Source organism: Gorilla gorilla, chromosome 1 (assembly GCF_029281585.2).
Source record: "Gorilla gorilla gorilla isolate KB3781 chromosome 1, NHGRI_mGorGor1-v2.1_pri, whole genome shotgun sequence".
NCBI classification, from domain to species: Eukaryota; Metazoa; Chordata; class Mammalia; order Primates; family Hominidae; genus Gorilla; species Gorilla gorilla.
In genome coordinates, this window is record NC_073224.2 from 91111227 (window position 1) to 91137471 (window position 26245).

Sequence of the window (26245 nt, forward strand, 5' to 3'; positions counted from 1 at the left end):
TTGCCTCAGTTTTTAAGCAACAGAAACAATCTTTAATAGAAACTTAATTTTTATTTATTTGAGACAGGGTCTTGCTCTGTCACCCACGCTGGAGTGCAGCAGTGTGATCATAACTCACTGCAGCCTTGACATCTTGGGCTCAAGTGATCCTCCCACCTTAGCCTCCCAGGTAGCTGGGACTACAGACATGTGCCATCATGCCTGGCTAACTGTTGTATATTTTTTTGCAGAGATGGGGTTTTGCTATGTTGCCCAGGCTGGTCTTGAACCTTTAGGCTCAAGCGTTCCTTTGGCCTTGGCTCCCTTTCAAAGTGCTGGGATTACAGGAGTGAGCCACTGTGCGCAGCTGAGATTTTTTAAAAAGATCTTTACTGTTATCCTAAGTATCTGTAGCAAGTGATAATGCATATCCTGAGAGCTAGAAGATTTTTCTTTAATTTTTCATTACTGTGGCATGACTATACATACATCACCACAATCAGACTTTTTCTCAACCTCACATACTACAGAAGCATCTGCTGGAAGGGTGAGGAGAGGGCACAATACTTGTGGCTCCTTTCTCATCTAGTAGGACTAGGCTACTGATTTCAGATACAGACTCAAACAGAAATGAGTGGTAAGAGTCAGGAGTTTTAGGTATGAGGCTGATGCCAGGTAAGTTTTTATTATATTTAGAAAAAAAATGTAACTGGAAATAAAGGTAAGTCATTTAAAATGAATGAGAGTTTTTAAACCCCTATAATTCTTTAATGGCAGCATTTGGGTCCACTGCCCAAGCCACTTTTAACCCAACCAAGATGCTGGAAAGCAGAGCACACAGTTGTGCCCACCAAGCCCAGGAGGGCGATGGACCCCAGGGCTCCTCGACTACGCTTGCTGGGTTCTGAAAAAGAAGAAAGAACAGAAGTTACCAGGAGTGCTCCAGAATTATGATGCTTTCAACATTTGCAAGCCATTCTATCATCGCATCTGAGGTTGTACATTAGACAAACTGGCCTTAGGAGGTTAACTAACTCTTAGCCTGAAGCTGTTGGCAAGTCAGATACCACATGCCAAGTAATGTGCCACAGTAGTATTGCGTGGATCTTAGAAAATTATGGGATAATAATTACAGCAACTTTGCTCTAGGACCTTTGGAAGGAGTTCCCTCTGTTTCAAAGAAGCACAGCTAAAAATGGCTTTTCCTCCTCCTTACTCAGATATAGCAGGTATAGTAATGGTGAGGCTCTGGAGTTGGACTGCATGGGTTTGATTCCTAGTTTACTAGTTTACGCTTAGTAGCTCTGTCACCTAGAGCTTTAATCATGCTGAGTCCCAGTTTCCTAATTTGTAAAATGCAATAATATCTGTATTACAGAATTGTTGTAAGGTTAAATAACATATGCAAAGTTCTTAGAGTAGTGGTTGGCACATAGAAAATGCTCAATAAGTTTCATTACAATTGAAAGATTAATAAAAAGAAAACAGACCTTTCACCTAAATATCAAGTGACTTCCCCTTTTCTCAAATTCCCAAGAAGAAAAATATAGTAGCATAAGATTTTATTTTTTTTTTTGAGATAGGATCTTGCTCTGTCTCCCAGGCTGGAGTGTAGTAGCATAATCATGGTTCACAGCAGCCTGAAACTTCTGGATCGAAGCAATCCTCCTGCCTCAGCCTCCCAAGTAGCTGGGACTACAGGTGTGCACCACCACATCCAGCTAATTTTTGTATTTTTTGTAGAGACAAGGTTTCACCATGTTGCCCAGGCTGGTATCCAACTCCTGAGCTCAAGCAATCTGCCTGCCTTGGCCTCCCAAAGTGCCGGGATTACAGGTGTAAGCCACTGTGCCTGGCCAGCATAGGATTTAAAATTTTAAAGTTGTTTCCTTGGCAAATGTCAATATATACTAACCTCCCGTGTAATAGCCATAAGCATAAAGAACTCGTCCAACAATCCAGGCCAAGCCCAGGCCAGAAGCTATACGCTAAGAAAAAAGGGCTACATTAGTATTTGCATGAAAGAAACAAGCAAACCTTTTTTAACACCTAGGGTTGATTACACAATATGTTAGCAAAAAGTTAACAATTTCATGATTTGGCCAACTACTCCCCACCCAAATTAGGTAGAATTAAGTTAGTTTCAGCAGGAAAATAAAATATCTGTGATTCTTCTATGAATGGCTTGGCTTGTGGACCTGGGAGATGAGTATTGGCCTTCTCCTAGACAGGTGGGATAGAAGGAATCCCCCCCACTTGCCCTGGGCATCTTGGGGAACTTGCGTCAGAGCAAGAGAAGGACATGTGGGCCAGCCGGTCTCAGGGCAGGCCAGAAAAGAGAACTGCCCCAAAGTCAGGACTAGGGGAAATGCCGTTTTCTCAAATGGGCCTCTGAGGATGAGATTGACTGAAGACTCAGCTGCTGTTCTATGTGAAGTCAGTCACTGGCAGGGCTGGGCTCAGGTGGTTCTGCAGGCTACACTGGGGGTGTAGCTCCACTAGAAGAGGGGGAGCGCTTCTCCCAGAATACATGGTCTTCGAGGGAAAAGTCTCCCTGTTCCCAATGTCCTTGAGAAGAGAGAATAAAAACTTAGATGAAAAATCCATCCCTTTGGCTGTCATGCTGGGGTGACTTCCTTGGTTAAAATAAGCAAGGAGAGAACACAGAAGACAGCATGTGAGAAGGCCGCCTTCCCCAGTGTCTTTCCCACTCAGCAGTGCTACTGTTAGGGATAAGGTTACTGCATCAGGGTTTCTGTTTGTTTGAGTTGATTTTGGGTAACATTAAATGTCAACAGGAGGGTGAAACAAATGAAAATAACGCCAGTCCCTCAAGTCACGATATAGCAGCTCTAGTCTCTGCCAGGTCCTTCTTTGCTATAATGTTGCCTAATGACTGGCAACCTAAGAACAATTGTTAGGTGCTTGTCCCCAAACTAGCTCTTATTTTTCAGAACTACCCATAAGGAATGGGATCCAGGGATGTGTGATAGGAATGGGGATGGAGTGGGGACACCAAATGAGGACTAATCTAGAGACCTGAGCTATTCAGATCAGCTAGTCTAGTCACTTGCTAGGAATGGGGATCTTTAGAGGCACCAGAAAGATACATTTTCTAAGAGATACAAGAGCAGTAGATGTTTCTTTGAAAAAAATGCAGGCCTTCAAGGTCATAAGCAGTAGATATGCCATTCTGGCAGCTTTTTAACAAAAGTACAAGGCATTCAGGTATGGACCAGATGGTTAGGAAAGGCTTAGAACCAGAAGTCTGAAGGGCCACTCTGGTCAGAACTTGATTTCAGGAGATAATCTGTCCTCAGAAAAGGGGAACACTTCTGTCTAAGACAAGACCCAAATGGCAATTAATTAGAGGCCGATAAACTTGCTTTATTTAGATATGTTTAAGTGCAGACTAAATCTCCATCCCACAGGGCTATCTATACTGCAGAGGCCTGCAAGTCCCCAGTGACCTGCCTCATCACCCCTCTGCCCTCTGTTGCTGCCCCTCTCCTGGCTCCATTGGCTTCTCACTGCTCACCAAACAAACCAGACAGGTGCCTGCCTCAGGCCTTGCTTGTCTTCTGGCTGGAGGTTGGGGAAACTCGTGCAGCACCTGCTCCCTCACCTCCTTTTATACTTGCTTAATTATCATCTTAGCAAAGCCCCCCCTCCCTGACCACCCTATTCAAAATTATCCCACTCCACATCCCCTTTCCACCTTCCCCACTTTGTTTTCTTCTCTGCACTCACCACCTCCTAACACATGATGTAATTTACTTAGGTTGCTTCTTCTCTGTGACCACCCCACCCCCTACAACAAAAAGGCAAGCTCTATGAAACCAGGGGTCTTTGTCTGCTTTGATCACTGCTTTACCCCAGGTGGTGAGTGAAAGTTTGTTGTGTGAATGAATTAATATAACAAATGAACTCTTATAGACATGAAACTTAGAACCAGACAGACCTGAGTTCAAATTCTAATCCTTCTACTCTGTAGCTATTTGACCCTGTGAAGTTTAAATAGTATATGAGAGGCTTTTCCTTATCTGTAAAATATGAGGAAAATCCCATCTCCTTTAAAGAACTCTGTAAGAAATAATTGAATAAAATCCTTTTAAATATGCAGTGCCTAGACACTGAAGATATTCATTAAATGTTTATTTCCTTCTTCTGTCCCTGATAATAGCTCAGTGAACTACTATCCAAATAGATGAACACCTCCTGGAAAACTTACCGGGTGGTAAACACCTCCAACAGCTAGAAAAAATAAGAAGGGAGGATACACTTCCAACCTGGAATTAACAGAAAGAAACTTTTAAAAAGTGCCCTTTTTAAGTATGCCTGTGTAGAATTATGAAATTTTTTTTTTTTTTTTGAGACGGAGTGTCTCTGTCACCCAGGCTGGAATGCAGTGGCGTGATCTCGGCTCACTGCAACCTCCGCCTCCCGGGTTCAAGTAATTCTCATGCCTCAGCTTCCTGAGTAGCTGGGATTACAGGTGCGTGCCACCACGCCTGGCTAAGTTTTGCAGAGACGGGGTTTCGCCATGTTGACCAAGCTTGTCTCCAACTCCTGACCTCAAGTGATCCACCCACCTCGGCCTCCCAAAGTGCTGGGATTACAGGTGTGAGCCCACCTCACCCGGCCAGCACTATGAATCTTTACATCTTCCTTGCCAAGTTAGAAGCTTGGGGGTAAAAATAAACACTGACTGCAGGGAGAAGACCTGGTCACTATCATCCACCCTCCTTTGCTCTGCATGGGATTAGAGGTCACTTGGAACATGCTGAGTAAAAGGACCTCACATCTAACAAATGGAAGTGGAAGGTCCTGGTGAGTCAGAGTGGGTTTCCTTACAGCATTCAAAACCTCTTCACTCCCTAGGCCTGGGAGAGTCAACATCAGTTTAGATGGGTCACGCTGCAAAACTGTAGTAGGTAATGCAACCATGAAGACATTTTTTGAAAAGAATATCCCGAAATCCCACCATTCCAACCACTCTTAAGTTTGCTTAATAGTCAATGTGTTCACATACATAATTTTTGAATACTTTTAATGAGGTGCCCATGATTGTCACCATCACTATGACTCAGCAAATACAGCGCACTAAGGGCTGAGGTGTTAGACAGAAAACACCCACTCTGCAGATGTCTTTGGTGCCCGGCAGGGCTGACACTCACGTGTTCTGGTGGGCTCGCTGAATGCAGTTGAAGATGTGCCCATTTTCAGGGTCCGTGCTGTACATGATAGGATACTGTCACAACAAAGCACATACTGATCAGATGGTCAAGAGGAGCATTCAGTGTTGAAAGTTAAAATGAACCTTAAAAACAATATATTCCAAAGTATCTTCTTTCACACCCTTGATAGATGACCATTCAATTTCTGCTTAAATATTTATGGCGACAAGGGTCTCAATTCTCAGAAGCAGAGTCAATGTTTCTATTAAATAAATATCCAGGAATAAGAATGTATGTCTGCGCTGTAGTTGCACAAGGGAAAGAGGCAGCTTTGCACCAAACTCCGTGCTTTTCATTGACGTTAAGCATCAATGGTGGATTTCAGATGCATTACAAAGATACCGTAGGGAAATAGAGCCTTCCTAAGAGTCATCAAATACCACATCCTTTTAAGATTTCCCTTAATAGAAGAACAGAGATTGAGTGTCTGAGAATCTTAATGGAAGTGTCCATTGGAAGGGAAAAAAAAGAAGAAACTAAATATAAAAACTTAAAAGAAGCTCTAGTAAGGGAGTTTAATTATTAAGTTGCTAAACAGAAACAGACATTTAAAACTGCTCACCAGGGACAACTTTAGTAATTATCCCTTCTAGATCACCTAAAACTAAAGGAAGTGTTTAATAGACCACCTTCCTATGTCTAAGTCCAGGCTAATCTCAACACCACATACCTCTTTTCTACTTGGAAAACAGGAAAATCACCAGAAGACATCATTTTTAAAGTGGCACACCATGAAACAATGTTGCTATTTAACCCTCTGTGGAAAATACAGTAACTCTCTTCCTAGCAAATAGCTCCAAGCAGAAGTGTACTATTGGAATCCCAGCATACCTGGTCTTTCTATAGAAGAGACAAAGTCAAACAAGATGGAAACTACTCCCTAGCAGGGCCCCGTATTTCTTGCCTCTTTCCTACCATGAAGAAGCAGAATCGCTAATACAGTCCTGAAACTGCCACTTCTCACAACTAGCTCCTTGCCTCTCCCTCCATGGCTGAAAATCAGTTCTTGGCTAAGCCTGTGGCCCCCAGACAAGCCTACAAGGGCACCAGCTTGTGTTCCCACTTACCTCCACTTTGTACTTCTTGCGGGCCTTGGAAACATTGATGGCTAGGTGGGCCACCATTATAAAGCTGGCAGCACCAGTTAGAAGCACAAAACCATATTCCTTAGAGAGGACAGCCATCTTGCGTCTGTGGAAGAAAGAACACGTTGGGACGGCCCCCAGCACTGTGGCTATTTCATGGTGTGAAGCCTTAGGGAGCAAGATGCTTTATTACTGGCAAATGCGTAAATAGAGACCAAAAAAAGGTATGAATCAATCTGATGTTTCTGAGAAGTCATCAAAGACAGTACCATATAAAATAATTTAAAAATTACTCAACTATGCAGTCTATACACAGAAAAGTATACAATCATGTATCTTTTTTTCTCTTTTGTGCCTGGGAGATTCTGATCAACATTATGAGATTTATCTACACCACTGCAGTAGTCGTTGCTGTAGAATAATATAGCCAACAAAAATCACATTATTGAAAAAATATTTAACATGGTAAAATGCTAAAGTATACATTACATAGGGAGGGGGAGGGAGGGAGTGAGAGGAGCAGGGCATGGTGGGGAGAGGGATGGAGAGGGAGGGAGGGAGTGAGAGGAGCAGGGCATGGTGGGGAGAGGGATGGAGAGGGAGAGAGAGGGAGTGGGGAGGGAGGAGAGGGAGAGAGAGAGAGAGAAAGCAAGAAAGTGAGAAAGCAAGAAAGCGAGCATCCAAAATAGTATATGCATAGTGATTCCAAGTTTTTTGCCTTCAGACATGGGGGACACTGTGAGGGCAGGACTCTGAGGCCTCCCTTCGATCCTGGGGCACGTGCAGGTGCAGTAGCAGACATCTCACACAGGTAGGGGAAGGCCCAGGTTGAGTACTCTGAAAGCAGAGCATGGCTCCTGAGCCTATGAGGTTTTGGGCAGCTCCTGAGGAACTCAGATTGCCCATCAAATCATCACTTCAAAGGCTTCCACGAGCCAGCAGCTCTGGTGTGTGTTCTGCCGTCAGCTTTAAAATTTCCATCCCTGGTAACTGCCTGGCTTCAGTCCCTGCTTTTAACCTAGGAGGGTTACCCTGATCTGGAATGTATCTAATCATCCTAACAAACCAACCAACAAGATGGTAAATCCTTATTTTCAAAAGAGGTTAAGTAATGTCTCCAAGGTCTAAAACAGACAGTGACAGACCTGGGATTCCCATTCAGATTCATTTGGTTCCAATATTCCCTTTCAGTATCCCTTGAAACTTTAGAGCCGAACTGACACTGTGGTCAGAGCATCTTCCTTAAAACAGAATTTGGGGTAGGCATGCAGCTCAGTTCATTAAAAGTAAGTTTCTGTTAGCACAGCAAAATAGGCCTAACTCCTTTTTTTTTTTTTTTTTTTTTTTGGAGATGGAGTTTCACTCTTGTCGCCCGGGCTGGAGTGCAGTGGCACGATCTCAGCTCACTGCAACCTCCATCTCCCGGGTTCAAGTGATTCTCCTGCCTCAGCCTCCCGAGTAGCTGGGATTACAGACGCGCACCACCACACCCAGCTAATTTTTGTATTTTTAGTAGAAACGAGGTTTTGCCATGTTGGCCAGGCTATTCTCGAACTCCTGAGCTCAGATGATCCACCCACCTCGGCCTCCCAAAGTGCTGGGATTACAGGTGTGAGCCACCGCACCCAGCCTAACAGGCCTAACTTCTTAAAACCCCTCCTCCCCCACCATGATTCACAATAATTCTCATCAGTTTTCCCCTTCTACAGTCTTCACTCTGAGCTGCTCTCGGAGGCATGCCCGCTGCCCCTCCGAGGGCTGGGGGGCACACACTGCAGCGGGCTGGCTCCACAGGTCAGCAGATCCTGGCCTGTCTGTGCAGCTGCAGAGAGCAAGGAGTCTCTGGCTTCCCTCCAAGCTTCCTTGCCCACATTCTCTTCCCAAGTGTAGAAAGTCAGCATGAGGAGGACGCCACAGTAGTTATTAAAAGAAAAACAGTGTGAATTTTGAACACCTCTTTGAAAATAAATAAAAATGACTGAACCTCCAGCCTTAAATTCAACACATTTGGGGCAAACAGGTCATTTAAAATAAAGCTGCCACCTGGGCATGGTGGCTCACAACTACAATCCCAACAATTTGGGAGGCCAAGGTGGAAGGAACACTTGAGGCCAGGCAGCCTGGGCCACACAGGGAGACTCTCATGTCTACTCAGGAGGCTGAAGTGGGAGGATCACCTGAGCCCAGGAGGCTGAGGCTGCAGTGAGCTATGATTGCACCACCTCACTGCAGCATGGGGCAACAGAGCAAGACCTTGCCTTAAAAAAAAAAAAAAAAAGGTGTCTCTCAGAAGCAATAAATGTAAGGACAATAAAATTAAGCATATTTGCTTTAGGTTAAAGTTTGCAAATCAGTAGAGTCAGCTTTCAGACTCTAATCTTTGGACAGGATGCTGGGCTCCCTGGCTATATGCAGGGCTACCTTGTGTCAGCCCAGCACTTTTCAGCTCACTTTTACTCTTCACAAAACTCCCATTAGCTCCACTTTATAGAAAAGGAAATAGAGGCTCAGTAAATGAGGGCAGAGCTAAGACCAGAGCAGGTTTTAGAATTCTCCCCCAAAAGACTCCAGCTAGCCCAGGTAACACATTCAAATTTGGTGGCTTAGTCACTGACTTCTATTTTTCTTAATTTTAAGAGGCTAGGGTAGGTAGGTGGCAAGGTAAGAGAAGTGCCTCTTGCATAGATGCCTCTGTCACAGCAAAGCAACTGCTCTACAATCCACAATTAGAATCTATAATTACAAATTAATATTTACTACTGAGCTCCTCTTTTAAAGTATAAATGCAATCTGTGAGGTTAAACCTGATGGGCATTTGCACCCTAGTGAAAGTTACTCTCCTCACACTTTGTTAAGGTATGTATGGCGTTATGAATCTGGATGACGACAAGCAGAGCCAGGAACAGTTAGGACCTTGGAAAGGCAGTGAATTCACAGTAAGGGTACCCAGAGTCTGATGCTACAGCAATGGTTTGCAGAGGATGCATACTCAGTCATAGGGACAGTGCAAGTGCCTGGGGCAGCAGCGTGACTGTTCTCCCTGAGGGTCCCCCGCACGAGCCATGGACACGTCTGCATAGGTGCAGGAGCAATGCCTGAAAAGCTGCCTGCGAGAAGGGCAGCAGAACAGCCCTCCTGACACCTCCTTGCACTCCTACCAAGTGAGGTGTCCTGCTTTATACACCATAACAACTTTCACTTAAAACAGAGCAGGAGCACGTTTGTCTGGCATCTTCCATGTCAAGCACAGTGTGCACGCTCATAGATACTTACGGAATAAATGATTTGAGCTGCAACTGCAGGTGTCATTCAGAATGACCACCACCACGCACCCCCTCCCCTGAATACACACCTGAGATAATCTCTATCATCTGGCAGTGTCTGGTATAAAGTATGCAACTAACCAATTCACGTTTCCGTTTCTTCCCTCAATATCTATTGAAACCAGGGAAGAAACTGAATGTATTTAAGAAAGACTGGTTTATGACTAATCCAGAAAGAGAAATCTTAAGAAAGAGGAATTCAGAACACAGAGAAAACTCTTGTCGTAGTTGCTGAAAACATAAATGCAATAGGGAGTGAAAAATCGTTAAATCTTCTCTTTCAAAGAAAGAATCAGCTTAATTAAATCAACATTCAAAAAAACTATCATTTGCTACATCATTATTTTCTGAAGATTCCAAGGCGAAGAGATAGATATTCCCACTCCTTAGAGAGTGACTTTTGTGTGTGCGGGTGTGCACCAGGAAGGGGATGCAGCTCAGTTCACAGTGGCCACACCCTAGGCAGTCGCAGCCACACCCTGGGTTGTGCCAGCCCCAGAGGTAGCAGATAGCTTCCAGGGACAGGGTGGAAGAACTGATAGCTGGCACCCAACCAATCTCTGGCATGAGCACTCATTTGAACTGCACACCACATTTTGCTGATTATATACCTACTCTGTGTCACCAGAAACCCTTTCATGAACCCAACAAGATAAAGTTCTTGAGAGTGGGAACTTTGCCCTTGACTTTCTCTTCTACATAGTGCTAGACACACAGTCCAACAGTCCTTTCTGAGCTGAACTTTAATACAGGTGTAGATGACTTTGCAATTCACTTGGTTATATCGTAGCATTTGTTAATCATTATGCAGTTTCCTGGGTTAGTCATAAACCAGCAGTATAAATTAATATTTATGAATTGAAACCTTCTACCACATGCAGCCATGCGTTTCAGTGATGGACTGCATATTTAACAATGGCCCCACAAGACTGTAATGGAGCTGAAACATTCCTATTGCTTAGTGACATCATAGCTACTGTGCCATTGTAACATCGTAGTACACTGTATCATCCACATGTTTGTGGTGATGCTGGTGTAAACAAACCTACTGCGCTGCCAGTCATATAAAAGTATAGCATGTATAATTATGTACAGCACATAACACTTGATAATGATCATAAGTGACAGTTACTGGTTTATGTAGTTACTATACTATACTTTTTAGCATTATAGTGTATTCCTTCTACTTATTAAAAAAAAAATGTTAACTGTAAAACAGGTGCAAGCAGGTCCTCCCTGAGATATTCCAGAAGGCCTTGTTACCATAGGAGAGGACAGCTCCACACATGGCAGGTGTGTCCATGGGACCTTCCACTGGGGCAAGATGTGGAGGCAGAAGATGGATACTGTCCTGACCCTGTATAGGCCTAGGATAAGGTGTGTGTTTGTGTCTTAATTTTTAACAAAAAAAGCTTAAAAAGTAACTATGAAATAAAAAGAAAGTTTTAAAAATACAAAAAATTTCACTTCCAGTTAGAAACCTACAAAGGCCATCAGCTCAAAGTCAGTACGGGTGTTCTGAACTGAATGGTGTTGCTTCTTTAAAAATAAAAAAAGTATTTAAAACATAGAAAAAAAATCTTATAGAATAAGGATATGAAGAAACAATTTTTGGCCGGGCATGGTGGCTCACACCTGTAATCCTAGCACTTTGGGACGCCAGGGCGAGCAGATCACTTGAGGTCAGGAGTTCAAAACCAGCCTGGCCAACATGGTGAAACCCTGTCGCTACTAAAAATATTAAAAAATTAGCTGGGCGAGGTGGTGAGTGCCTGTAATCCCAGCTACTCGGGAGGCTGAGGCAGGAGAACTGCTTGAATCCGGGAGGTGGAGGTTGCAGTGAGCCGAGATTGCACCACTGCACTCCAGTCTGGGAGACCCAGCGAGACTCTGTCTCAAGAAAAAAACAAAAGAAAACAAAAAACAAAGAAACAATTTTTATGCAGTTACAATGTATTTGTGTTTTAAGCTAAGTATTGTCACAAAAGATTCAAAAGTTTAAAAATTATAGTAAAAAAGCTTCAGTAAGCTAAAGTTTAACTTATTATTGAACAAAAAATATTAAAAAATGAATGTAGTGTAGCCTAAGTATACAGTGTACGTAAGGTCTGCAGCAGTGTACAGAAATGCCCTAGGCCTTCACACTCACCACTCACTCACTGACTCATCCAGAGCAACTTCCAGTCCTGCAGGCTCCATTCATGGTAAGTGCCTTCTACAGGTGTACCATTTTTTGTCTTTTATACCATATTGTTACTGGATCTTTTCTAAGTTTTTAGATATGTTTAGACACACAAATACATACCACTATGTTACAATTGCCTATGGTATTCAGTACAGTAACATGCTGTACATGTTTGCAGCCTAGAAGCAATAGGCTAGACTATATAGCCTGGATGTGTAGTAGGTTATACTGTCTAGGTTTGTGTAAGTACACTGTATGATATTCTCACAATGACAAAATCACCTAACACATTTCTCAGAACATATCTCCATCATGAGTGAACACATAACTGTAGTTAAAAGTACCTAGTTTTCTCTCTTCTACACTGTTGAGGGAAGTATACGATAGAACCATCTAGAGGACAGCCTGGCAATAGGTAATTTTTTTTTTTTTTTAACACAGGGTCTCTGTTGCCAAGGCTGGAGTATGGTGGTGCTATCACAGCTCACTGCAGCCTTGACCTTCTGGGCTCAGGTGATCCTCCCAACTCAGCCTCCCAAGTAGCTGGGGCTGCAGGCACACATTGACATGCCCAGCTAATTTCTGTATTTTTTAAATTTTTTTATTTTATTTTATTTATTTTGAGACAGTCTCGCTCTGTCGCCCAGGCTGGACTGCAGTGGCACAATCTCAGCTAACTGCAACCTCTGCCTCCCAGATTCAATCAATTCTCATGCCTCATCCTCCCAAATAGCTGGGATCACAGGCGCCTGCCACAACACCCGGCTAATTTTTTTATTTTTTAGTAGAGATGGGGGTTTTGCCATGTTGGCCAGGCTGGTCTCAAACTCCTGGCCTCAAGTGATACGGCTGCCTCAGCCTCTCAAAGTGCTGGGATTACAGGTGTTAGCCATCACGCCCAGCCTATATATATTTTTTTCTTTTTTGTTTTAAGAGATAGGATCTTCCTATGTTTCTTAGGCTGGTCTCGAACTCCTGGGCTCTAGTGATCCTCCCATCTCAGCCTCCCAAAATGCTGGGAATACAGGCATGAGCCACAGCACCTGGCCAGTAATATTCTTTTTAATATTAATATTCTTTGGCTCATTAATCCTACTAGAAATCTATCCTGAGGTAACAATCAGAAATGCGAACAAATTTGGTTCAAAGATATTTACTTCAGCAGTATTTATGATGGCAAAACCAGAAATACTACATATGTCCAATAATAGAGGGCCAGTTAAATAAATCATATACCCGTTAAATAGAACATTATACAACTATTAAAAATGGTGTGTACAAATATTAAAGAGGTTAAAACAGGCTCAATATACAGCAGGTTGAGTGGGGAAAAAAGAAAACAAAAGTATATGTAGAATAATCTTGGTTTTCTTAATAATAGAAAAAAGAAAGTATTAAAATCATAAGCATAGTTATTTCTAGATGGCTAGATTATAGATTTTTCTTTGTAATTTTCTGTAATTTCCAAAATGAGCAAATACATATCTAAAAAAATTTAGAATGGCTTGACAATCATTATTCATTGAGAAGACAGAGGAACAGGCAGTATGGAATGATGGAACCGAAAGATCAGACCTGACTTCTGGCTTGAGTACCACCACTTATCTGCTAAGTGCAGTTCACGAGACAGCTTTGCAGTTGAATGCAGTTTTGGAATCAAATTGTCTGCATTCAGAACCTGGTTCTCATATTTCCTAGTTGAGTGTCCTTGGGAATATTACTTAACACCTTTCAGCAGCCTCAGTTTCCTCACTTGTTAAATGGAGATAATAATATAACCTTGAAAGGTTGTTGAGAGGATTAGATGGACATACTGCCTATAAACATTCATCATGATGCCTGACACATAGGAAGGACTCAGTAAATGTTATATATTATGTTACGTTACATATGCTAATGTTTGGTTAACTGTCCTTGACCTGACTCAACGGGGATGTTTGGCTAAATGATAATGAATATACATTTTAGAATTTATAACTGCCATTTAAAAATAGCAAAGTTTAGAACCACATATATCCTCTTCCTTTTCTGAACTCTCAGCAGCCAGCCATGTTAAAATATATACTATCATGTGAAAGGCAGAAGCAGCCAGAAGGAAGCAGGATTTTAGCACTGACTATGGACATCTGGAGCTGCAGTCATTCAAACCCTTGCTGCAGCCAGACACTGCTCAGCACTGCATGAGGGTGACCGTGCATTCATTTACTTATTCAGGCTTACTGAGTGCCCACTATGTGCCACTCACTGGGCTAGTGCTGGAGACGAACAGGGAACAGCCAGAGGTTGGTTCTCTATGAAACTCATTTTCTAGCAGGGGACACAGGCAAATAAGTAAACAAGTACCCAATTCCAGATTTTTCCCTTCCTAGCAATAATCACAAACTAGGTATAACACAATAAAACAAAAACAAAATAAATGGGTAGGGAAAGACAGAAATAGGATGAAAGAGTTTCTATTCTTACTTTCCTTATTAGCAATTGCAGAGGTAGCTGCTCCTAGTTAACTGTTTGTTGGCAGTCTTCAGTCAAAATAGATCAGTCAAGAGAACATTAAAGGTTTAAAAGAAATTTGACAATAAATGTTGGTCCAAATATGAAGAAATAAATACTGGTAACTGTACATGTCTGTCCACATATGTAACAGTTCCTAAATGAGGAGATACTGGTTTTTCTACAAATCAGTTGTATGCTCTTACACATTAGTTCTGATTTTGTTTAAAATAATTCAAATTTGGCAAAAGGCTGGTCTAATTAGATTGCGAAATAGAGTTTCCTACCGTAGACAGCATAATGAATCAAAGAACACTTAATTCATTTATTCAACCAGAATATATAAAGCACTTGCTGTCTATGCCAGGAACTGCTGAGGGGTGGGGATGCAGCAGTGAACAAGAAAGGGTCCTGCCCTCAAGGCCCTGACCTTCGAATGATGACAGGAGACTGACAATAAACATGCAAACAAAAAACAGCTTCAGAGAGTGGGAACTCTTTTTTTGTTTTGAGACAAAGTTTTGCTCTTCCCCCCAGGCTGGAGTGAAGTGGCACGATCTAGGCTCACTGCAACCTCCGCCCCCTGGGTTCAAGTGATTCTCCTTCCTCAGCCTCCTGAGTAGCAGGGATTATAGGTACCCACCATCACACCAGGCTAATTTTTGTATTTTTAGTAGAGACGGGGTTTCGCCACATAGGCCAGGCTGGTCTCGAACTCCTGACCTCAGGTAATCCACCTGCCTCAGCCTCCCAGAGTGCTAGGATTACAGGCACCTGGCCAAGAATGGGAACTCTTCTGGTGAAAACACACGGCAATGGCATAGAGACTGGGCAGGGCTGTTGCATCAGGATCCCGGCTGGGAAGGCCTCCTTTGTGTGGCACTGAATATAGTATACCTCTCTAGATGGACTATGTGCTCTTTGAGGACAGAGAGCATGTCTCCTTGCTTATATTTTTTATAGCAACTTTCATGAAGACAGAAACTCAGTAGAATGCTGCTGTTCTATATCCTAGATCAGTGGTTCTCAAACTTTGGTGGCATTAAAATCACCTGGAGAGTTTGTTAAAACATACCTCAGTCCCAGAGTTTCTGGTTCAGTCATGTTAGGTGGGGCCTGAGTATTATCATATCTAACTAGTTCCTAGCTGATGCTGATGATGTTGGTCAAGGACCACATTTTAAGAACCACTGTTCTGAGCAAAAACAAAATTTGCAGGAGGTGGTGATTCTATCTGATTCAAAACCACAGTCACAGTCTTGTCTTGGTGGTCTATATTCTACTACTATCTTTGGAGGCTCCTGAGGTGCTCCTTCTGTACCACCCCTGAAAACAGAATGGGGCTGATGAGATCAGAGACTGTTGTGAAGAGCAAGCTCCAGCTAAGCTCTTCACAATTACACACTAACAGTGTGCCCAGCAGAAGACTGACTTCTTCTTTCAGCTTTAACAGAGGTTCGAGACAACAAAGCAAGTGTGTAAGCCAGCTCAGTATCTTCAGAGTCTCTATCCTGTGACCACCATTGGGTTCCCAGATCTCACTTCATGGTCATGGTCACTCACCAGATCAGATTTTCCCATAGTCAAATGAGTCAGAGTTCTAGGTTCTCCATCCTTCAAAAGTAATGCTCATTATGCTACAGAATGACCTCTCTGGGATCATACTTTCTAATACCATGGATCAGGCATACCTCAACTTCTGAATGATTAGAAACATGACTTCAAATGAAAGGCCTATTTAATGAATCAGTAGGACTTCCAACCAACTTCTCATGGAATTTTTCATCCAATCTGGCAGAAACAGCAAAACTGAAAATATCACTACTACATATATAATACCTAACTATAAGACCTGGTCCTATAGAGTGCTTCTTTTGTTTTGTTTTGTTTTGAGACAGGGTCTTGCTCTGTCACCAAGGCTGGAGTGTAGGGGTGCTATCTCAGCTCACTGCAGCCTCTGCCTCCCGGGTTCAAGCAATTCTCATGCCTCAACCTCCAGAGTAGCTGGGATCACAGGCACATGTCACTACACCCAGCTAATTTTTGTATTTTTAGTAGAGATGGGGTTTCGCCATGTTGGCCAGGCTGGTCTCGAACTCCTGACCTCCTGACCTCAAGCAGTCCACCTGCCTCAGCCTCCCAAAGTGCTGGGATTACAAGCATGGGCCACCGCACCAGGCCTAGAGTGCTTCTTTTATGGCAGGCACTGTAACAGAGTTTAGATATTTTAACACTTTCCATCCTTACAACAATCCCATATGATAGTTACTATTATTATCCCCATTCTATGGATGAGGAAATGGAGGCAAAGAGAAATTCAACAATTTGCCTAAGGTCCCACAGCTGATGAGTGCACAGCTGGTGTCTGAATACAGGCAGACTGATGACAGTGTCCATGCTTTTTGCTACTAACACACTACTGGGTTTGTCCCTTACTCAGAAGTTAAATCACCTCTTCCCCCAGTACGGGAAGCACCGAGCGGAAAGTCCTCTGCAACGTTCAATTGAAGGCAATTGAATCCTGCTGCACCACAGGCTTCTACTCCAGGAGAGAAACAGAGCCAGGGCCCAAGAGCGTAGGGGAGGGAGAGACAGATCCACGATCGTTGGAATACTTTACATAGAGGATCATACCATCTGCAAAGAGAGACAGTTTTACTTCTTCCTTTCCAATGTGGATGTCTTTTATTTTTTTTTTTTCTTGACTGACTGTCCTGGTTAGGGGCAATGCAATGTTGAATACCAGTGGCAATGCAATGTTGAATACCAGTGGCAATGCAATGTTGAATACCAGTGGCAAGTGCCGACATCCTTGCCTCGTTCCTTATCTTAGGGGGAAGCATTCAGTCTCTCTCCTTTAAATATGTTATTAGTGGCTGGTTTCCACAGATGCCCCTTTTAAGAATACTTTAGAAACCTAATTATTTCTAGAATGTGGGGTTTTTTTTGTTTTTTGTTTTTTTTTTTTTGAGATGGAGTCTCTCTCTGTCCCACAGGCTAGAGTGCAGTGGCACGATCTTGGCTCACTGCAACCTCCACCTCCTGGGTTCAAGTGATTCTCCTGCCTCAGCCTCCTAAGTAGCTAAGATTACACACATGCACCACCATGCCCAGCTAATTGTTGTATTTTAGTAGAGACAGGGTTTCGCCATGTTGGCCAGGCTGGTCTTGAACTCCTGACCTCAAGTGATCCACCCTCCTTGGCCTCCGAAAGTGCTGGGATTACAGGTGTGAGCCACCGTACCTGGCTGGGTTTTTGTTTTGTTTTGTTTTTGTTTTGAGACAGGATCCCCCTCTGTCATCCGGGCTGGAGTGGAAGTGGCACAATCAGGGCTCACTGCAGGCTTGACCTCTGGACTCAAGCAATCCTTCTGCCTCAAAGTAGCTGATATTACAGGTGTGTGCCACCATGCCCAGCTAATTTTTCGTATTTTTAGTACAGACGGGGTTTCGCTATGTTGGCCAGGCTGGTCTCGAACTCCTGAGCTCAAGCAATTTGCCTCTCTCAGCCTCCCAAAGTGCTGGGATAAGAGGCATGAACCACTGCTCCTGGCCCTATAATGTTTTAAAAACACAGCAGCACTTCTATTTGTAACTTGTACACTTATCAGCGTATTACTTGCCAAACATGATTGTTTTGGAGGACATTATCAAGTTAGGGGAAGAAAACTAGGAACAGTATTTTGAAGCAAGCAGGGTATAGGACGTGGGGGGTAGCAGAAAAGCCCCGGGCCATGGTAGGTTTTCAGGGGTAGATTAGGAAACTAACATGCCCTGGTAAGCAGCAGGGCTCTGACGTCCGTGGGTGGTAGAATAGCAAAAACTTTTCAGTGTAGCCAGAGTTAGCAGACACCCAATGGGTTTTAAGTAAGCTACCACACACACATTTGCAAAGTTTCAGTTTAGGAGTGATCAGACATGGGCTTAAGATGAGGCAGTGTTGGTCTAACTCCTAAAACACATGCTCCATTCCAGCATCTGAGTTAGCAACACAGGGGTTCATTATGACAGCTGGCTAAGGTACTTACCTCTAGAAATTTTACTGACAGAGTTTCCTGGGAACACAGCTATTCAAATACCAAAATGTTGCTCAACCTTTCCTCTAATTCTTGCTTCTGCCACCATTTGCCGTATCTTACTGGGGCAGGGTTCCTTTGGTTGCAAGGCTTACCCAGAAAGCTTCCTGAACTACATCCAATAGAACACTCCTGGGGTAAAGGTCTCCTTCACTACTTCCCAAATTCCTCTTGGCTGCCCATCAGAAATTCCCCAGCACACAATCAGCATTCCACAAACAAAGCAAAAGGCAGGCTTTATGGATTTGGGTACTTGCCTCAAATAATTTACCACTTCTGAACCATGAAGTGACACTACCTTTTACTTTACTAAATGACAATGAGGTTCTTAAGGGAGAGAAGATTATGTCTTTCAGCTCTCTCTCTTTGCTCCCAAATAAATAAAATCCAGCTTTGACAAAAGTAGTTCCTACTTCTGTGTATGATATTGCTCTCCTCAAATTGTACTGCAATTTCTCAACTGCTCTTTTTTTTCTTTTTAATGTGTCCAGGGATGGGACAATGACAAAGCATTCACAGATTAACTTGAAGCCATTCTCCAATGTTTCATTAAAATCCTTATTCGGCTGCCTGTGCTATTCCAATCTTCCTTACATGGCAAAAATCAGTATTTTAATGAGAGTAACACACACAGATAGTCACATAAAGGGCTAGTCTGATCATACCAAATGGACTTCCCTGAGTCCCAAACACCAGACGGTAGCTTGGAACACTCTGAGGTGGTGCTGAGGGTCCACTTGGCTCACTTAAAGCTCCCCTGGATAGTTGTACAGCCTAACTTCTGCATCCAGATGTTTCCACGAAGGAACAAGCCTCAAAACCATCTCCAGCCAGGGCAGCTGACCCTCCATACAATGCTCAGCGGAGCTCACACAATGCTCAATGGAGAAATTAAAGAGCCTAGAGGGAAGTAACATAAAAACAATTCTTTTTTTTTTTTTGAGACGGAGTCTCACTGTGTTGCCAGGATGGAGTGCAGTGGTGCCATCTCAGCTCACTGCAACCTCTGCCTCCCAGGTTCAAGTGATTCTTCTGCCTCAGCCTCCTAAGTAGCTGGGACTACAGGTGTGTGCTACCACGCCCTGGTTAATTTTTGTATTTTTAGTAGAGATGGGTTTTTACCATGTTGATCAGACTGGTCTCGAACTCCTGACCTCAGGTGATCCACCCACCTTGGCTTCCCAAAGTGCTGGGGTTACAGGCATGAGCCACCGTGCCTGGCCCATAAACGCAATCCTCTTGCTCATTACACAATGTATATACGTACTAAAACATCACACTGTATCTCATAAATATATCCAATATTATATATCTATTAGAAACAAAGTAAAACTTAAGCTGGGTGCAGTAGTGCACGCCTGTAATCCCTGCTACTTGGGAGGCTGAGGTGGGAGGACTGCTTCAGCCTAGGAGTTTGAGACTAGCCTGGGCAACATGGCGAAACCCCACCTCAAAATGACAACACACACACCCACACACAAAAACTTTAAAAATGTAATTATCTGTTTCTATGATAGGACAGAAAAGGAGAGTCATGGGATTTCTTTGGGTTCAGACTACATTTTCAGAATGCTAGTTCCAGTCCACTTCTACATTAAACAGACGCTAAAATCTGTTTGAGCGCCAAACCTTCACATGACAGCCAGATTTAAATTACACTTAAAAGAAGGAATAGAAACCTAGGTAATGAAAAGTAACTATCCCCCCACAATTGCATTGCATATTCAATAGATTGTTCCCTAAGGGCTAAAAACAAAAAGTTGAATAGAAATCATATTATTTATCCAGCACTTGATTACTGGTTCAAGTAAGGCAAATAGCAGCAAGCAGGTCCTAGAGTGGGTCTTTCACAGTACCTCACAGTCCATAGTCTTCAATATTCATCAATGTTGCTGGTGGAATATTTGGAGAGTGGAAGCTAACTATATGTTAGGAGGATGGAAGATCTGTCCCTTTAAGAGATAAATATGGTATAATCCAAATATATTCAACTGTATAGTTAAATAGCCATAGTTTGGCCATATAAAATATTCAAGTTTTAGATGTCGTTTTTATTCCAACACTTTGGTAAACTGTTGGTACTGAAAACAATTGCTTAATACATGGCTGCACTGGCTGGGAGTGGGGGAGGGAAGATCAGCAGGATGCTCAAGTTCCAGTGAATGGTTCTTGGTTATAGAGCACAAGCTTGCACTCACACGAACTCTGTTGAAACTCTGTTAAAGCCAAATAAGCAAATTACCTGCTTTCTTCTTCTCTGGAGTGTGCCTTCTGTGTAATAAGGCACTAAACACACATGCCTGATGGAACTGAAATCTCCTCTGAGAAAAAACTGGTAATTCTGTTCTTCAGGAATCTAAGAATACTAGATTTATAACAAGACAGAATAAATTCCAGGTTCCCCTGCAGGTGTGAGGACAAACTTTCCCAGATTCTTGACACAGAAGGTTCTGTGGGAGATACCTAACCTAGAAGCCCTGGGCTTTGCTAGACCCTTTGGAGCTGAGCTTCCCAAGAGATGTGATCCCAGGGACAGCCCACTGGATGTTTCCCATGGTCTGCAGGCAGCAACCTCAGAGGGCGGGGCGGAGGGGGAGGGGAATGGGGAGAAGCCATGGGATACAGAAGGAAAAATAAAGACAACATCTCATAATGCATTAAATGAAGCTGATATGATAAATTCAATGTAGGACAAAGCATTTTACCTAAATGGGATGCCTGCCTCAAGTCCACAGCTATCATCTTCAGTATTTTCTCAGAATGATTCCTTCCCTTATTCATCCTTTACTAAATGCCATGTTCCACTCAAGGGGCAGGGCTACTATGAGAATGATCAAGAATGAGAAGGAAGGTCCTGACTCTCTAGAATACACAGTTGAGAGTGGGAGGGAGGGAGGGAGAGAGAGGGAGGGAGGGAGACAGAGGGAGGGAGAGAGAGGGAGGGAGGGAGGGAGAGAGAGGGAGGGAGGGAGAGAGAGAGAACGCACGATCGAGAGAGAGCACGAGTGAGCATGCAGTCAGGGAAGACAAAAACACAGCAGGACCATAACATAAAACATAAGGGTAACATTGTGACAAAGGATCTGAAGAGCATAAAGTGATATGTGAGAGAGAACACAGGTAAAGAAAACAGCAAGAGCAGAGACTTGGAGACAGAAAAAGGCTTGACTTGTATGAAGGAGAGAAAAGAGTCCAGTGTGTCTGAAGGGTAGTGATATAGACTAGAGGAAGAAAAGTAGGAGAATCAATTATTATTACTTATTACCACCATGCACAGTATTTAGTACGGGGTAAACCTTGTTCTAAGCAGTTAGTTCATCAGTATTAACTCATTTAGATCCTCACAGCATCCCTATGATATTACTCCCATTTTGCAGATGAAGAAACGCAGTACCAGAAAGGTTAAGTGACCTGCCCAAGGTCACACAGTGATCACAGAGCACAGCCAGATCCCTACACCCCCAAGCAGTCTGGTTCCAGTTTGTGCTCTCAGCCTTTTGCTATATTGTCTCTCAATAAGGTTGAAAAGCAAGTTTGACCACACCTGACATCTTTTGAGACATTTCTATGTCCCCAGACCCTCTCCTGAGTACAAAATACACTAGCAAGAAGAGAGAGCAAACAATTAACTTCAATTTTGCCACTGACTAAAGCCTGAGATGTTTCAAATTGGAAGGAGAAAAAAAAAAAACTTTGGGAAAGGTCCAAACAAGGAATGTTTTCTTTTTAATGAGTGTCAGCACTGCAGTATGACAAAAGAAGTAGAGATTATGAGAAGGAAAAAACTTCCTCCAATCTTTCAGGCATATAGGTTTGCAAGGAGCAAAGTAACACAGAAACTCGCACTTCATTTATATATCATGTCATACAGCTGTCCCTTAACTGACATTACATAGGAACCAAGAGTCATTGAGAAAGTAAGCTATGACTTCCAGAAGGAAAAAAAAAAAAATCTCGAATGAGTCACATTGACACCACTTGGTAATTTTCTATTACAAGAAATGCAGGCAGACTGTAGTTAATTTGTAGCAGCTGCTGAATGCCCGTTAGGGTACCAACCACCCCAAAGGAAGGAACCACCTAGGCTGCTGGCTTTTGCCTGAAACAGGGGTTCGACCTTTTCATGCCTGTCTACACTTAGAATGAAGCTGTGGTACAACCGCTCACATTGCTTGCTTATTTATTTATAAAATAAAATATCACTTACTTATTTTTAAAGGGTGGAATAAAAAAATAAAAAAATTAATTTTTGCTTTAAAAAAATAAAAAAAATGAAGCGTGGAAATAAGGCAACTAAATCGTAGAATGCAAGTTCCAGTTAACGAACAGATCAACTCTAGAAATAACTCAGAAGGTAACAGCAAGATCTATGATTCTAAAGGATAAAATCCTTAAAGGCATTTGCAAATGCATTTGAAAGATAGTACAATTTTCCTGTTGCCTAATTACAGCGTTTCTCCTCAGAGACAGGTAGGTAGGTAGGTACTGTAAGAGCGAGTGAGAGAAACTCAGGAATTTTATTTTACATAGCGATAATCTACTTGCTGCTAACTGCTAAATTTTTTGTTCAGGAAGATGGTAAGCTTACAGTAGCATTAATAAATTGAGTTGCAAAAACAGTAGCAGTATATTCTTCGAAACAAATATTGCTTTAAAATGCTAGATGGTTCATGGTCAATTGTGGTCGGTAATGGTGTTCTAAATATAGATTCAGAAGATTTAAGTATAAACATAGGGCACAATATGTTTAAATACAGATAGATGTGCAGTAGGCACTAAATTGCTTTTGACAGATTGATTTGACATCCACCTCATTCCAGACTGCTCCAGGGGCTTTTTAGCATTTCTCTGAATAGTGGGTAAAGCCCTTCTTTCCTATATGTTCCTTCTCGGTGCTAATCTCCAGGCGAGGAGGATCTCTTCCAGGATTGTGTCTTTTCAGAACTCTAAGCCAACAGGAAGAAATCTAAATAAAGCGGAAGGCTGCCCTTCTCCAGTTTTGTTCCTTAATCTAAGGAGGCCCCTGTAGCGCAGTTTCTATGGTTGGCGACAGTCTCCCTGCAGATTTATATATAGTAACATTGGTTAAAAAAAATCACTTGACAAAGTTTTCTATTTCCGTAACATTGTGTCAGGAGGGAAGCTTAACGGAAAGTCTTCCCAGGGATGAAAGTATTTGTTTCTATTTTATATGTTAGTTTTAACTCCTTAAATTCATCTCCTATGAGAATAAACATTCTTGATCTGACTCAATGTGCTCTCTGAATTCACTGAAATAAAATATAGCCTGTAACTCTGACCAATAACCTGGGGTGCCTCCCAGAACTGCTGGCTCCAGGTGATCTACAGATTTCCCAAGAGAAGCCCTGGCTGCAGCTCCTACCCACCAGCAATCTAAAATCTGCAGCAATTCCGCAGGACCACACCTAGGCCCAACAGCACATATCTGCAGAGCCGGAAGCGCCTTCCCCTCCAGGGCATCTCCTGTCCCCAGGGAAGGAATTAAAGTTCTAACCCCTGCCTCTCCTTCTACCCATCCTTATATCTGCTTTTCCTTTACCTCGTCTTCCACACTCACTTGCCCCCGACGGTACTATGTAGTTTGTAAACTCGTGACTCTCAAGGAAAGTATCAGCAGAAGCCACAACTTCAGGGAATGACTCACTAAGGAGTCTCCAGCGCCTTCCACCGCCCTGCAACTGCCCCACTACTGTAGCCCTACGGCTCCGTGCTGCCACTCCAGATAAGGAGGGGGCATTTTCTGAAATCCAAGGAAGAACCTGAAGAGTCCCCCACCCGCCTAGAGGCGTCTCTTGCTCTAAGTCAGCGGTAGGAAATGACCACCTTCCCAGTACAAATGGACAAACGATTCTAAGAGGCAGGAGGAAAACAAACACAATTCCTTCAGAGGCTCTCCCGACCGTCCCTAGCAACACATCCCCACCGCAGCGGGTGCATTGCTCACAGGCCACTTCTGAAACCAGTGTTACTGATCAGGCCTGCACAACCACTCCCCCGGCAGTGTCCCGCTCGCTCATCCTCTGCGCTGGAACAGCAGAGGGCAAGGTCGGGTGGTCTCCGGAAGGCAGAAAGGTGCCCCCAGACTGCAGAGCCCGGGGACAGCAGGAGAGGAAAGGAAGGAATGGAGGAAGGGTTGACCTTGAGAATTTTCCTGAGTTACACATAAATAGGTCGGGCCTCGCTTAGACGCTCCCAACCCACTCCACCAGGGAAAAGATGCAAGGCAAGGGGAGAGCAGAGAGGGTGGAAATTCAGATCACTAATTTACTGATAAGGGTGGGGGGAGGTTAGAGACAGCGGGTCTCTATTCAGCTCGCATAGGCTGAAATATGGGAGTGCCCTGCGCAAAGGCTGAAGTGCCCCCGGCGGCCCAGTGCTCGTGGCTGCCCGCAGGTGCTAGCACTCACCTGGATCACCTTCGAACGGCTGGAGCAGAACAAAACTGCGCAGCGCAGTGTGGGTGCGGCGCCCTCGCCTGGGGCGGGGCTAGATGAGGCCAGAAGCAGGCCCCGCCCCAGCCGACCAGCGCGCGGCCACGCCCCCAAGGCGGGGCTCCTGGCTCTGGCGCGCGCTGTGTAAGTTGCCAACTCAGGGCCACTGGTTGGGAGGTGGAGGCCTAATTTTCTTCCTGCTCATGGTCGTCCAGCGATTTACTCCTCTCATTCTCAAATACGTATATCTACTCCCCCAGGTGCCTTCGTGGCCATCTTCCCAAACTGTCCCAGCCAGGTCATACCTCCTGGATTGGGTTTGCAGAACAGTGGGACGTGAATAATTTGTCCCCAGCAGAGCCACCGTAGCGGTTTTAGGCGTTCTGCTGTAAGGGCGAAGCACGGGCATGCAAGGCGCGTGCACGAAAGTAGCCGCGCCTCAACCGATGTGTCCCTGAGGCGCGTAGCTGGGGCGTGGGCGGCGCTTGGTGTCCCAGGTTGCAACACTCCCGAAGTGAATGGATTTAGCGCTGTTAGGGCCTTTTTGTTTAGGGCCTAACAAATATTGTTAGTTCTGCCGAGAGCTGGCGCCGAGCCCTGCCCTCGTGGTGGGCCGTACCCACGCCCCCTGAGCGCGGAGTCGCGTGGTTCCGGAGTTTTGTTTTTTTGAAAGGAGTCTCCCAATTGTCCGTGGAGTTTTTTCTGCGGCACATGGAGTCTCTGCCTTCGCGACCCAGACCTTTGATGTGAACACCTGCTCCCGTTACGCTCGGGTCCAGCGTCCGGGGCGGGGCTCGAGGCCGGGTGGAGGAGGGGTGGGGGCGGGGGTCTTGGTCTTGGGTGAGACCTGCAGATACAGTCGGGCTGAAGGAGTGGAACTGGCTTCTAAATGCCGGAAAATCCGAAGGAACTGACTGCAGAAGGCACGTTTCCAGTTTTCGCGCGTCTTAAGTGCGCCCTCCCGCCACCTCTCCTCTGGACATCCCTCATCCTTTTGAAGATTGCCACACCTGGGCCCCTCCTAGCGTCTCCTCTTTGGAGGATTCCTCAGCTCCGAGAGAGTGCTTAGGAACCCCCCTGAATGATTCCAAGTTAAGGTGTGGAAAGGCAGAAATCTAGATTTTTGAAGGCTCTAGGTTATGTGTGTGTTTCTTTTTATTGGGTTGTCATATTTGCACATCTAGAGGTACTTTGAGAGCTCATTAAATCTTTACTGTTGCTGTTTCAGCAATTTCCAACCATTCTCATACTTTCTGTCATGTTGGGTTTCTGTCGTGTTGGATGTAGAGAGGGCTTTGTTTTGCTTGAACATTGAAAGGAAGTAAGTTAGGGAGACAGTTTTGCATTATTGAGGTAAGTTTCTCCACTTGCTGGCTGTTCTACGTAAGAAGTCATTCCAAGGTGGTGGAAGGGATGAT

General features: G+C 43.9%; 1 protein-coding gene across 2 annotated transcripts; it reads right to left on the reverse strand.

Annotated features, from left to right (window-relative positions):
- Positions 1–630: 630 nt before the first annotated feature.
- On the reverse strand, positions 631–25611 carry MGST3 (microsomal glutathione S-transferase 3). 2 transcript variants are annotated; one of them, XM_004027826.4, is made up of 6 exons: positions 24804–25611; positions 6284–6407; positions 5157–5230; positions 4211–4268; positions 1895–1967; positions 631–883 (listed from the first exon to the last, which is right to left on the reverse strand). In XM_004027826.4, the coding sequence occupies exons 2-6, from the start codon at positions 6398–6400 to the stop codon at positions 747–749; spliced, it is 459 nt and encodes a 152-aa protein (XP_004027875.1). In that variant the 5' UTR covers positions 6401–6407; positions 24804–25611; the 3' UTR covers positions 631–746. The 2 variants fall into 2 exon arrangements, with proteins under 2 accessions (XP_004027875.1, XP_055220795.2); XM_055364820.2 differs by lacking the exon at positions 631–883 and having other exon boundaries at positions 1906–2547; positions 24804–24953.
- Between the last annotated feature and the right edge of the window lie 634 nt (positions 25612–26245).